A 13,868-nucleotide genomic window follows, 5' to 3' on the forward strand; every position below is an offset into this window, starting at 1 on the left:
CAGCCTCTCTAGTTCTTACCTCCTCTAAATAGGTGGTATTTAGAATATCCCCATCTCTTCCCATTGAGTAGGGCTACAAGGGCAAGATTCTTCTAGCTCTTCACTGCACCAATTAAGAAGGATTTTTTGTGTGAATATCAAATAAATAGGCCTAGCAATCAATTCACAGAATGGTTTGTGCTGGATGACAAACGTAAGCAACAAGCTCACTTGGTTCGCAGGTCAAGTAAACTTTCTTAAGAAAACTCAGGACCTATTTAATATAACTAGATAACATGGCAGAGAATTCGTGGACATAAATTGCAGCCACAATTTTATGAAAAACTGGGACCTAACCAAAATTAATGTTAAGTGCCTAAAAACAACCTAGGGGCTGTACAAAATGTCACATAAACTTGCACTCTCCATTGAAAATGCTTGTAATTTTGCAGATTTTCCAGCCGGTGGAAAAGATTTCCTACAGGACCATTGTGTTATGATTTCATATACTGTTATTAAGTACAGCCAAAGCTAGCAAAGTAAGTGGCTACCTTTAACCTCGTCCTGACTTTCTTCTCTTTTTCTTTCCAGTTCTTTTCGGTCATAATTTAATCTCCGCAGGCACATAATGCCACACTGGAAGCTATTTCTGTTAAAACAAAAAAGAGACATTAGGAAGTGCAACAAAAAAGAGGCATTAGGAAATGCTTGCTAATAATGCTCGCTTTAAATTTACTTGCCTGTGAAAACTGTCAACCATTTTCAGTTGCCCACGGAGATCCTTTTTAGTTAAATGGTCGAGCATTCGAGCATCCACAAGACATTCCATGAAATAACTGCGATACTGAGGGAGGCCCAGACTGGGTAGCCACTCATTGCCAATCCACTCATGGTTCATATCACCATAGGCTAATGTCTGCTTAAAGAGAGAAAAAGATTACATAATTGAAAAGGAATTTTAAATATTTGGTGCCACAGGTTTCACACTAGGTGCTTGTTTGTTTGAAACAAGTGAAAAGGCAAAGCAGTGCTATAAAAATCGAAAGCCACTTTGCATTTTACAACAGCTGAGGAAGAGCAGTGTTCAGTGGGGGAAACGTGAAAAATGTGAAGGGGAGATGCATGTCTCCAAAACAGTCAGGCACAATGTCAGAGAGTCATGACTGCAGCTCCCTGATCCATATCCTTTTTCCATCTGCAGACATGCATCACTCTTTTAATCACATATTTACCACAGCAGACCCCAGCAGAACAGGGACATACACCAGCTGCCTCATAAAATGGGAAGTGATTGCTATGAAAAATACTGTTAAATATTTGAATCTGAATATGTTAGCCAGAAACTGAAGTTAGCAAACAAAAAACCAGAATTAGTAGACACACATTTTAAATCTCTGAAGACTTGACCACATTCTTGCTGTAATCAAAAGAGCTGTTATTTTAGCTCCACGTCACAGCAGGATGTTGACTATTCATTCTAGCATCAGGTAAAAACAGTTTCCCCATAGGCCTGCTACAAATTCCTAAAGGACATGCCTCAAGTAGTACTTCCCATAATGTGAACAAGGCCAAATTATTTTTTAATTTTGGATGAGAAAGTATTTGTAAGGAATAACATTTTATTGATGGATTTCCCCAATATGTGTATATGTAAATTAAGCACGTTAAAAATTTTATGCGGAAGGTTTAAAAGAAGTCTCCAACCTGAGCCCAGCTTCCTTCCTCATCTTCCTGATGTTACGTAATTAGAAAAGCAAAAGAACATACAAGTATTAGTATTTATAAGTTTAGTAATGAAAGCAAGTTCAAGGTAATGGCCACAGTCCAGTGCACAGAAAAAGGTACATAACTGAACAGAAGAACTGTGCAAATGTGTGTAAGAGCTGAATGAGACAGTCCTCTAACCATCAATTTGCAGCCATGTAAATTGTGCCATATTTAGTATGCGTATCCCAGCAATAGCACTAGCAATAGCACTTACATTTATATACCGCTCTATAGCCGGAGCTCTCTAAGCGGTTTACAATGATTTTAGCATATTGCCCCCAACATTCTGGGTACTCATTTTACCGACCTCGGAAGGATGGAAGGCTGAGTCAAACCTTGAGCCCCTGGTCAGGATCGAACTTGTAACCTTCTGGTTACAGGGCAGCAGTTTTACCACTGCGCCACCAGGGGCTCATACAGCACTGAATATTGGGCATAGCCCTTTCTGTATATAAAATTACTCCTCTGGATTGTGGCCATATAGCAAAGGCAAAACAGCAACATGCTAATAGTTTAAAGAATGCAAGCATCATGCATTCAGAGTTACATATATATGCATCTTTCCCTTTCTTTATACCTCCATGGAAACTGAAACATCACATACTGTTTAGTTTTTCCACACAAGCAGCAGCCTTTAGCTGTAGACCTAAGTGAAAAATCAATCATTGTCCTCTCAAACAGCTCAGAAATCAATGCACAAGATTTGCCTACATTACACCTAATCTCTGCCCTCATTGCTTTCACCTTGGTGGAAAAACATTTTATAGTATGATCTATACATTTGAGAGATGGTTAGTAATTAAAGTAAGTAAAAACCAAAAATGATTTAGGTTATATTACTGCTTCTACACTTTTCAGAGACATAAGAGGTATACGATTCAAGCACTCAAGAAGTGGGAAAAGCACTGTAAAAACAGAAGCTTCAGTGCTACAACTAACCGTTTGTGGTGTAGATGTAAGATTTTCCATTTCTTCATGTGTTACCCAGACATTTCCTGTGGTCTAATATGACCCCATAGTGAACCAATCACATCCAATGAAAGGAAAGCCGTAACAAAGAGGAAAGGTTGCAGAATATATAAGCAACAGGTACATATAAGGAGCAGGCATGGGCAAAAGCAATGGTTTCTAGACTGTTAAGTACAGATTGATGTACAGTGCAAACCTACTTGCCTTCCAAAAGTAACCTAATACAGAGGAACTTAATAAGTTGCTCTGTATTTAAGCAAGATTTCAAGAAGTACATTGCTTGCAATAAAACAAACTATTTATATTGAGCAACTTCAAATAAGGTTTATTGGGGATGCTTTTAGTTCTTGAAAATTATGCTATTATTCTGATCAGAAACAGTGAATTAAATTTCAGTTTCCTTTGCCTTGTATACAGTGGGTTGATTTACATGTAATGCCAAACCATTATATAGTGCTACAAGAATAAACCCTGTACTCCTTCCTCCCTGCAATCCTTCCTTTAGATACTTCCTAGTTTGCGACAAACCATATTACATCACAGCCAGAAAATGTTTGGTTTGCACTTACCAGAATTGCAAACCAGCTTCACCATTGTTTGCAATGCTGGCTTATACAGCAAGCAGAAACCATAGTTAGTTGGCTGAGAAGTAGTAACAAACTATGGCTTGTTGCAAAGCAGGAAATAAGTAATTAAGCAGAACATACAGTACGAGGAGAGGAATGAAGGAGGTAGTGAGCCCAAACCGTGATTTGATGTTATATGTGAACCAACTCTATGAGTTAAGAGGCTGGCTTTTAAGAACAAATGTCCTCTCCAATATTTATTAATCTGACACAACACCAAGTGCACTACTGCTCGGAGCAGCTCTCAAAATAAGAGCATAGACAGCAGCAATATTGGTTCCGTACAGATAGCCTGAATCCTAAACTTCTTACATGAAAACAAATTCCACTGATATCTTCCAATTTGTTGTCAGCCAGTTTCCTTTCAAACCATTCTACAAATACTAGAAAGTATTTACATGAAGCAGATTCCTTCCTTTACTCCAATCCTGCAAGGAAGATGTTCATTCAAAGCCAGCCAATGAGGGTGAGATTTTGTTTAGATGCACTGCATTATCATATGCATCCACGCCCCAGTGAACTGGCTGGATGTGTCTTTATACGGATGAGGACACACATCCCTGCCTGGGGCCACTGCTATTTGCACTATGCTCCTGTGAATGTACCACACACACTATCTGACATTCTGACTAACACATTGTGCATGCTCCTAAAATGGGCGCCCATCAGCACGAGGCCTCATACTTTCTGAAGCATTGATACTCTAGTGTAAGAGTGCAAATACATTTTAGAGCTTGCCCACACCCCAGACCCACTCAGTGGAAACATGTTGCTTGACCTTCAGTGGCATGTTTCCACTCTAATAGAGCACGTGGGCTCTAACAGAGCTTGAGAAGTGCTCAAGAGTGCTCTCGTGTTGGAAAGCATGGAGAATAGTGATGCATGGATGTTCTGAGCACCCAGGCATCATGAATCAGGATATCAGTTACATAATTTCAACAACAAAATATGAATCAAATATGTGGTGTATGCACCCCCCATTTGTCCATAGCACAGGTCTGTAAGCTTGTTAGTTCCACTGATATTAAGGAAATTATTTCCACATAACATATCTGACACCTTGGTCACAGATAGTATGTTTCTTTTTAAGTAATGTGTGACAGATTAAAAGTGTTAATTTATGCAAACATTCTGAGCACACATAAGAAGACATAAAGGCTTCTAAGACTGACACATGTTCCTTTTAGTCCAATATGTACTATATGGTGGCTTTAAATGTTAGTAATTTTTTTTTTTGCTAAAAGAGATTATAACTTATTGCAAATTGGTTTCAACAGCTCATTTCACTTTGAAATTTTGTGTTTATTTCCCCCAACCTCATTTTTTCTGTTAGACAATTTACCTTTATGATGAAGGTCTGCATATCAATATAGAAATCTAAATGATTTACTAGTTTCTCTCCAAATGACAACAGTGTCTTTCAATTTTACTTACCGTTCTTGACGTAGGAGGAGCAGAGGGACTTGTTAGTGACATGATCTCTTGAATGGCAAGTCTCAACTTTAACCTATGTAGGGGATTACTGATTCCAATTTCACGCTGTATTTCAGTATCAGATAAGGCTGACATAATAGCACCACTTTTCACATTTGCACGGCAAGCAGCTACGTACCAGGCAGGCATCCCAACCCATAACTGGAAATAAGACCACAAGAATTACCTATAGATTTTCAAGTTAGAAGAAACACCATGAAGAGTTCAACCTGATTTTTTTAAAACACAAATGCAAATAGACTCCTTACCTCTAACCAGACCACCACAGTGGGCCCATCCCACTGAGCAAAAGGTAGACCTTGCCGCCGAGCTTCCTCAAGCAATTCATGCCTAAAATTAGAAAAAAATACATGACAGTGAGACAATTGTTTTTACATATTTGTTTCACCAATTGTCCTCCAGCAATGTTTCCTTCTTTCAACTGTACCACAAACACAGCACAACATGGACCCAGAGAACACTGCATGAGGCACGCAGACTTGTAACTTGTAGTGGTATAGTTAACTACACTCTTCTTTAAAGACTGATCCATCACATTACTGAAGTTCTCAGCCTAATTTATATATAGTATACAAGTATGCTAGAAAAGCATGTTCTGGAGAATGTTTTCAGCAGGAAAAAGTTCGAATATCCCCAATATGAAAGGGTTTTGTGAATTTGTGCTAATAACCAGTGGAAAACACTGGCAAGTAAAAACAAACGGCACATATTAATAATTTGGCAGGTTCACATTGATTTGTGATTCTGGACAACTATTTTCACATATAAATTTTGGTCAATGCACTTATTTAAACAATAAAAGCTCTGTTCAAGTGCAAGCTTCAATTTAACACTGAAAACTCCTCTGTTCATCCCATGCAGTGATACCTAAAGAATCACAAGAAAGCATAATCATTCCTGTGATCTTAAACACAGAACACCTTTTCATCATACCTACTTCTCCAGATGATGTTTTACATGTTCAATTTTTCCTTTAAAATGCTACTTAAGTGTGTAAATCCCATGCAAAGGAACTAACATGTTGTATTCATCCAATAATTTCCACTTTTGTTTCATAGTATTAAAAAACACCACCACATCATCTATTCAGGGTGGCACACAAATTCATTCATAGTTCCATTCTGCAATTTTTGCAAGGTCTCATCAGTGTTCAGATTTTACTTTCTTTGAAAGAAGACAAAAGCCCTATTCAGGAATTTAAAATAATGATTATAGCTTTCTAAAAAGACTCGGGAAGTCCGGCCCCTGCATGGAAACAGTAGCATTTATGTGAAAAGGGAAGCACCATAACTGTCATGGTAAGCACTTCTGTGATTGGCAGGGTGGTCATGGTTACGGCACTTTCCTCTTTACATAAACACTGCAGTTTCCGTGAGCAGCGACATGAGGGAAGTAGTGACTGACATGCAGGGCTGCAACATTTGACCCCCTTTAGGCAAGTATAAATAAATGTGTTCCACAGCACTCCTTTGAATGCCTGAATAGGACTTATGAATCAACATAATTCAAGTGACTTGTTCTGCCTTCAACAGCAGTTGCTTTCATAACTTTCTAGCTAATGAGAACAGTTTCCACACTGACAAATTCCTGCACTTTTATGGCACTTCTGCATAGGAACATAGGAAGCTGCCTTATACCGAGTCAGACCATTGGTCATCTAGCTCTATACAGACTGGCAGCAGCTTCTCCACGGTTTCAGGCAGGAGTCTCTCTCAGCCCTATCTTGGAGATGCCAGGGAGGGAACTTGGAACCTTCTGCAGGAGAATTTGGGAACTGGTCTAGGGTGCATAGCAGTTCACACGTCTTCATGATCTGAACCCCATCCTGCTAAATGGGATTGATTTTTCATGTTTACTATGACCAGGTTCAAACAGTTTTTTGAATTTATGTTTAATATGGGTTGCCAGCATTAGCATGATTGTGTGAACCCACACTGCGGTGGGAATCTCAGATTCATCTCAGGCCATAACACACTTCGGTGTAGATTCACACAACCATGGTGTAGGATTCACACAACTCACATTAAACCTAGATTCGAATGACTGTGTGAACCAGGCCACTGATGTATTTCTGCTTCAGTCTACACAGCCCACTCAACTTTCTCTTTCTCTTTGCACCACCTCCCAATTGTTCTGATTTATTTTCTCCCTCATCCTCACAACTCTTTATTCAAAAAACAAAAAGGGGAAAAGAAATGGGGTCTTGTACTCCAAGGACAGTCCACTTCGGGCTAGTCTATAAGCCAAGTTTGGATCCTGACCCACCAATCAAAAGCCAGTGCCCTGCAGCACTTGCAACACTCCCCTGGGACTGTCCATTTTAGGAGATGGTCAGGAATGATGGGAAAGCTGTCTTTAAGGAATGTTTGTCCACCATTATAAATCATCTGAGTCAGGAACTCCTGTGAGGAACCCCAGGCACAGTATGAAAGTCAGAGATTTAAAATGTCCATAAAGGTATTTTAAACCCTGAATGGTTGTGTAAAGGCAATCTATGCAAACATTTTTAAAAAAATAGAGGCTGACATTTTGTTTCTTCAATTGAGTCAGACTATAACATTGATAGCAGCTTTACAAAAATTACAGAACTAAAGCATGAAAGTGAAGAGGGGTGTTTTCTACTGCATATTAGGATATTAAGGAGGCAGCGTGAACAGGACTAAGAACACATTATGTCAACTCCAAAATACAAGCTCCATTTTCGAGTGCACATTTTGGGCTGTGAGGAAGAAAGGGTAAACCTGAAAGTGCTGGAAAGTAGATGAAATAAGGAACACAGCTATTCTCACTTTGAAATCCAAACATAGAAAAGCATGAAGGCAGGGTCACTCTTTTGCAAGGATGACAACATCATTTCTACAAAAACGTATTACTACAATACAGGTTCTAAAAAGCAACTCGAACAGTTTCATATGTAACGCCAGGAAGCTTAATTGTGCAACTGAGAAACTGCATAATTAAATTTTGAAGATTTACAATGTGGTGTTTGACAAAGTAATAAATAATTTTAGGCCCAACAAATAATGTTAGGCCTAATTTGACAGGCTTTTACTGATAGTGTTTCAAGCAGTGTGTTCTTTACTATCCAACTTGCAAGAAAAAGATCAGTTTAATACCTGGTGTTTATCTCAAATCATCTTTAAACAAAAATATTTCCCCAAAACCCAACATATGCACCGTCTAAACAACAAATTAAAATAAACTTACCCTGATTTTGCACTACCACACGAAATGGAAAATTAAAAAGGGGAATAAAGCATATAAGAGGAAATAAAATATGAAACTAAAATAAAAACCAACATTTAATAAGTGTTTTTTAAAACCCCACTTGAATAAGGTAGTACACTACTGATATAGAAAAGGCATTGACAAAATGAAAAATGTATGCGGTTCTCAACATACAGCACAAAATGAAATAGATTTTCCCCATACGTTGTGCAAAATAAAATCTCAGAAGGGACGTAGGCAAGCAATGGGAGCTTAAGGTAGATTTACATCTCTAGAATAATAACATAAATGAAATTTAAGCAGTAAGCAAAATTTTAAAATGTTTAAGGTCCTACTAGACAACAATCTACCCTTGGTAGTGAAAACTTTAATAGGATCTCATTGCTAGATGGTAATTTTTGAAGAAAAAATTCTCCCAAATATCCTGGGACCAGGCCATTTAGGCCTTTTAAAGGTTAGAAACAAAAAACCACCAGGTTGTTTACCTGTAACAGGTGATTTGGTAGTGATCCGGTAACATTCATAAAAATGAGTTCTGCTCCTGTGCTGAACACTTTGGGCAAAATTCATTAGCTCCTTGCAGCGCTGACTAACCGCCACTGCGGGTATACCATTCCTGCTCATATCGGCGGTTTGGCGCTTTATAAGTCCAGTTTCTTTATGTCCACTCCAATGAAGTCTTTCTTTTTAAGTGAATGTACTTGGAAAATATTGTTTGCAGTATATGCAGGGGGGATGGTGGGGAGGGTTTTATGAACGTTACTGAATTCACCTTACAGGTAAGCAACCTGTTTATTTGGTTTGTGATCTGGTAACATTCATAAAAATGGGTGACTCATGAGTTACATCATTCCTGGAGATGGGAACACACAGTAAAACGTACTTGAGTACACCATTAGCTGTCGCTACTGAGCAGAGGTCTACCACATAATGCTTTACAAATGTCTCTTCCGATGCCCACGTGGCAGCCATACAAATATCCTTGAACTTAATTCCCGACAAGTGTGCTGCCAAGGACTCATACGTCCTCGTAGAGTGGCCTTTTACTGCTTTAGACAGATCTACTTCCTGTATCTTGTAGGCCAGGTAGATGGCCTCCACTAATCAATGAGAGATCCTTTGTTTAGAGACTGGATTTCCTCCATCTTTCAGCTTATAAGTGATTAACAGCTGTTTGGTTTTTCTAATTGTAGACGTCCTCCACAAATAATATCTAGGCTATGCATTGTTCTTTCCAGTGATGATTTAGGATTGGGGGGGGGGAAGGGTAGTTAGAACAATATCCTGATTCATGTGGAAGTCAGAAATTATCTTTGTTCTGAATTCCGGGTCCAATCACACCACTACTTTGTCATCGTGAAATTTTGTGTACGGCTCATCAATATGCAAAGTGGTGAACTCGCTCACTCTCTTCGCCGTAGTAGTGGCAATAAAAAAATACTGTCTTAAACGTAACCATTTTAAATTTAGCCATCACCATGGGTTCAAACGGCCCTTATGTCAGAATCGATCAGACCAGAGAAAGACTCCATCTATACACGGGTCTCAGAATTGGTGGGTATGGATTGTTCATCCCCTTTAAAAACCTTTTATTATCATGATTGCTGAACACAGTTGTCCCATCACACCCTCCATGGAAGGAGGAAATGGCAGCCAAATGAACCCACAGCAAGGTGTTTGCTACGCCACTTGCATTTAAGGTCGTCAGGTAACATAAGATGTCCCTTATGGAGGCATCTTTGGCCTTGAAACTGTGTGTCTTAGCGTATGCTCCAAATAGTTTCTATTTCACACTGTAGCTTTTTCTTGTGGACACCTTACTATTGTTTAGCAAGATGTTGTCTAACAGTTTACTTGCCACACTGTTAGCCTTAGTGTTTTCAGGTTTGGATGTAGCAGACGCCCTTGCTCCTGGGTGAGCAGATCCATTGCTTTCTTTAACTGTATGTGTACCCCTGTTGATCATCTGAGTACTTGTTGAAACCAAGGTTGTCTTGGCCATCATGGCGTCATTAGTATGCAGCGGGTTTTGTCCTGAAGATGCTTTGCCACCACCCTGTTGAGCAGTGGATACAGAGGGAACAAATAGAATAAGCTTTGCATCTATTGGAATTGGAATGCATTGCCCTTCGATCACTGTCCTAGACCCGCTCTTGAACAATACTGGATGCATTTGGCATTGTATTTTGTCACAAACAGGTCTACTGTGCGTTGTCCCCAGGACTGGAAGAGGTCTTTTAAGCAGATTGTGCTTACCTCCCACACGTATTGAAGGAACACCTGAGACCTGCTTAAGGTATCCACGAAAGTATTGTTTTTCTCCTTTATGTGTATTGCCACCAGATGTATCTTCTGTGGTATGAACCAGTTTCATATTTGCTGGCTTAAATTGCAGAGGGAGCGTGAAACCGTGCCCCCTTGTTTGTTCACATATGCTATAGCAGTTGTGTTGTCCACCAGCCACTTTAGGTCCATTATTGGGCAAATGCCCTCGTCCCACTTGGGGATCTGAAAGTATGAGGAATAAGATCACCTGTACTGGAGAGACTGCACCTTTCTCTAGCAGTGTCTCCACTTCCTCTATCAATGCCATTGTTGCTAGTGTGAACACACCTGCATAGACTGGCAATGTGTTGAACCCGATGGCATAATCAGTCTGGACTATTCAAAGCACCCACCAGTCTGATATTATATGGTGCCATGATTGAGTATGACTTGCCAGTCTGATGATGTGAGCGACATTGATGTTTGATATTATTGTTGGAGATAAGGACATAAGGGGAGACATTACTAACTGGCCCTATCCACCCCTAGCACATTACCTCCAGTGACTGTTGCTGGTGTCTATCTTATGTTTCTTTTATATTGTGAGCCCTTTGGGGGCCGGGATCCATCTTATTTATTATTTCTCTGTGTAAACTGCCCTGAGCTATTTTTGGAAAGGCAGTATAGAAATCGAATAAATCATCATCATCATCATCAGTTTAAAATTATGCATGGAGAGGAGAGGGGAGATAAGGATATAAGGGGAGACATTATTGAAGTGTATAAAATTATGCATGGAGTGGAGAGGGTAGACAGAGAGAAATTTTTCTCCCTCTCACAACACTAGAACCAGGGGTCACCCGGTGAAACTGAAGGTTAGGAAATTTAGGACTGACAAGTGGAAGTACTTTTTCACACAGCACATAATTAATCTATGGAATTCTTCTCCATGGGATGTGGTGATGGCCACCAGCTTGGATGGCTTTAAAAGGGGCTTAGACAGATTCATGGAGGACAGGTCTATTAATGGCTACTAGTCTGATGGCTGTGGGCCATCTCCAGCTTCAGACACACGATGACTCTGAATACCAGTTGAGAGGGCATCTTGCCTGTGAACTCCCCAGAGACATCTGATGGGCCACTGTGTGGAACTGGACGCTGGACTAGATGGGCCTTGTGCCTGATCCAGCAGGGCTATTCTTATGTCCTACAAATTCTGTTGCCTAGCCTCATAAAGAAGGTGCTCCAGGCCCCTGATCATTTTGGTTGCCCTCTTCTACACATTTTCCAGTTCTACAATATCCTTCTTAAGCTATTGAAGATAAGGTGATTGCAGAGAAGCTGAATGAGTATCCTCAATAATCCCTTTCACTCCAACATAATCTAAGGGTCCAACTGCCTCCCTGGCAGGTTTTCAGCTTCAGATATATTTAAAGATGTTTTTCTTATTCCCCTTGACACTTCTAGCTATATGCTCCTCAGACTCTCTCTTTGCATCCCTTATTGTGTCCTTGCATTTCTTTTGCCAGAGTTTATGTTCCTTCCTGTTCTCTTCATTTGGGCAGGACTTCCATTTTCTGAAGTAAGTCTTCTTCCCTTGTATAGCTTCCCTGACTCTACTTGTTAGCCATGCTGGGATCCTCCTGAACTTGGTGGTATCTTCCTCCTCCTTGGTATACATTCCAACTGTGCTTCTAGTACTGTGGTTTTAAATAAGTTCCATGCTTTCTAGAGTGATTTGACCCTTCTGACTTTCCCTTTCAACTTCCTTCTTAGCAGTCCCCTCATTTTTGAGAAGTTTCCTCTTCTGAAGTCCAATGCATCTGTGTTGGACTTCCTTGAAAATTCTCCACTCACATATATATGCTGAACTGAAATACACTATGGTCATTGCTACCCAATGGTTCTGCAACTCTGACATCTTGCACCAGGTCCTGGGCACCAAACAGGATTTAATCCAAAGTCACCATTTCTCTGGTTGCTTCCACAACTAACTGTTCTAAGGCACAGCCATTTAGCACATCTAGAAGTTTGGACTCTCTGTCATTACCTGAATATGAATTTACTCAGTCTATGTGTGGGTAGTTGAAGTCACCCATTATTACAGCCCTGTCTCCCTTATTTGTTTCTCCAACTCCAGGCCACTTTCAGAGCTTTGATCCAGAGGGCGATGCCACTGGTGTTATTGACATAACTGCCGTAAGGGAAGGTGTTATTTCTCCCATTGGTTGTTCAACATGTGGGTTCACTCTGCAATCAAAGATGTTGCTTAGGCTGCTGGGGGAGCCTTACTTCGAGCCCCTTGACTGCTCTTACTCTTCTGGAAGTATGGTTTTTAATTGTATTTTTGGAAGTGTTGCCTAAATTCTCTTTTGTCTTGTTGGCAATAGCCAATAGCCACCCTGTTTACACCCATATGGTTGATACCTGTATATTGTGAAGGATGATGTCATGGACGTAAAAGTCTTTGAAGTATATTTTGATTTTTTTCCATTATTCCATTGTTGAATCATTGTCATCACAGAATAGACCCTTGCGATCAAAAGGCAGAGCCTCTATCTTGTCTTTCATGTCTAGTTGCAAGTTTGTAGAGCCCAACCAGGCATATTTCCTTAGAAGGAGCGCAGTTGTCAAAAAACAAGATTCAGTTTCAGCTAAATACTTTGCATTACTTAGCTGTTGTCTCATCATATGTCAGTAAACATTTTCTGGAACCCCTCTAGTGTCAAATCATCCTTCTTCTGAAGGAGAGAGGGCCATATGGAATGTGTGTATTTGGAAAGGCACACCATATAGTTGGCGATCTCAATGCCTAGATATGCATTTGCATATGTCTTATGTCCCAAATCATTCAGCTTCCTCCCCTCTTTATCTGGAATGGTATGACATCACAACCCTTTGGCATTAGATGCACCAGTCAATAACTAAGGAATTTGGACTTGGATGTTTGAGCAAGTAATCATTCTTCTCTTTCTGTATCCTGTACAGAGTTTCCAGTCTTATCTAAGCTGGCATTGATGTGTGCAACACTTGCCAAGCTGACTGTGCAGCCTTCATTGTCATTGGAAACATAGGTAAGAATACTGGCTGAGCCCTGTTGGATTTTTTCATAACATTATATACAGGGTCATCCAGATCACTAACTTCCCATTTCCAATCCAATCCAAGCACCTCTGCCATCTCTGCAATTTGGAGATGATAGGACTTCATTTCCTCCACACGTCTTTGGAACAAACTAGCTAGGTCCTCCTTTGATTCTCGCCTTCTTTTTTTAATCCGTACTCTTTATGAAAACACGTCACTGATGGTTAATTATGACAGTGAAGGTCATGTATCGGACCCTGTCCCAGTTTAGAAAGAGGTTAAACAGGGCTGTATTTTGGCTCCCTTCCTGTTTAATTTTTATATTAATTATTTAATCCCCCTCTTAGATGACCCTGTTTCTCATCAGCCCAAGCTAGCAGGCAGAATGATATCTATCTTGCTGTATGCAGACGATGCAGCATTATTATCTACTACACTTGTTGGCATGCGGAGGGC

General features: G+C 40.0%; 1 protein-coding gene across 16 annotated transcripts in view; it reads right to left on the reverse strand.

The window, feature by feature from the left end:
• Nucleotides 1-13,868, reverse strand: part of PPFIA1 (PTPRF interacting protein alpha 1) — a 137,981-nt gene that overhangs the window by 24,682 nt on the left and 99,431 nt on the right. For 5 of the 16 annotated variants that reach the window (XM_053265548.1, XM_053265541.1, XM_053265515.1 and 2 more), the window contains 6 exons: nt 5,084-5,165; nt 4,776-4,976; nt 2,686-2,748; nt 1,684-1,710; nt 720-898; nt 531-628 (listed from right to left, as the gene is read on the reverse strand). In XM_053265548.1, the coding sequence (XP_053121523.1) occupies nt 531-628; nt 720-898; nt 1,684-1,710; nt 2,686-2,748; nt 4,776-4,976; nt 5,084-5,165 (650 nt within the window). The remainder of the gene's footprint in view (nt 1-530; nt 629-719; nt 899-1,683; nt 1,711-2,685; nt 2,749-4,775; nt 4,977-5,083; nt 5,166-13,868) is intronic. The other 11 variants (XM_053265610.1, XM_053265602.1, XM_053265628.1 and 8 more) reach the window with 7 other exon arrangements.

Source organism: Hemicordylus capensis, chromosome 1, assembly GCF_027244095.1.
Source record: "Hemicordylus capensis ecotype Gifberg chromosome 1, rHemCap1.1.pri, whole genome shotgun sequence".
NCBI classification, from domain to species: Eukaryota; Metazoa; Chordata; class Lepidosauria; order Squamata; family Cordylidae; genus Hemicordylus; species Hemicordylus capensis.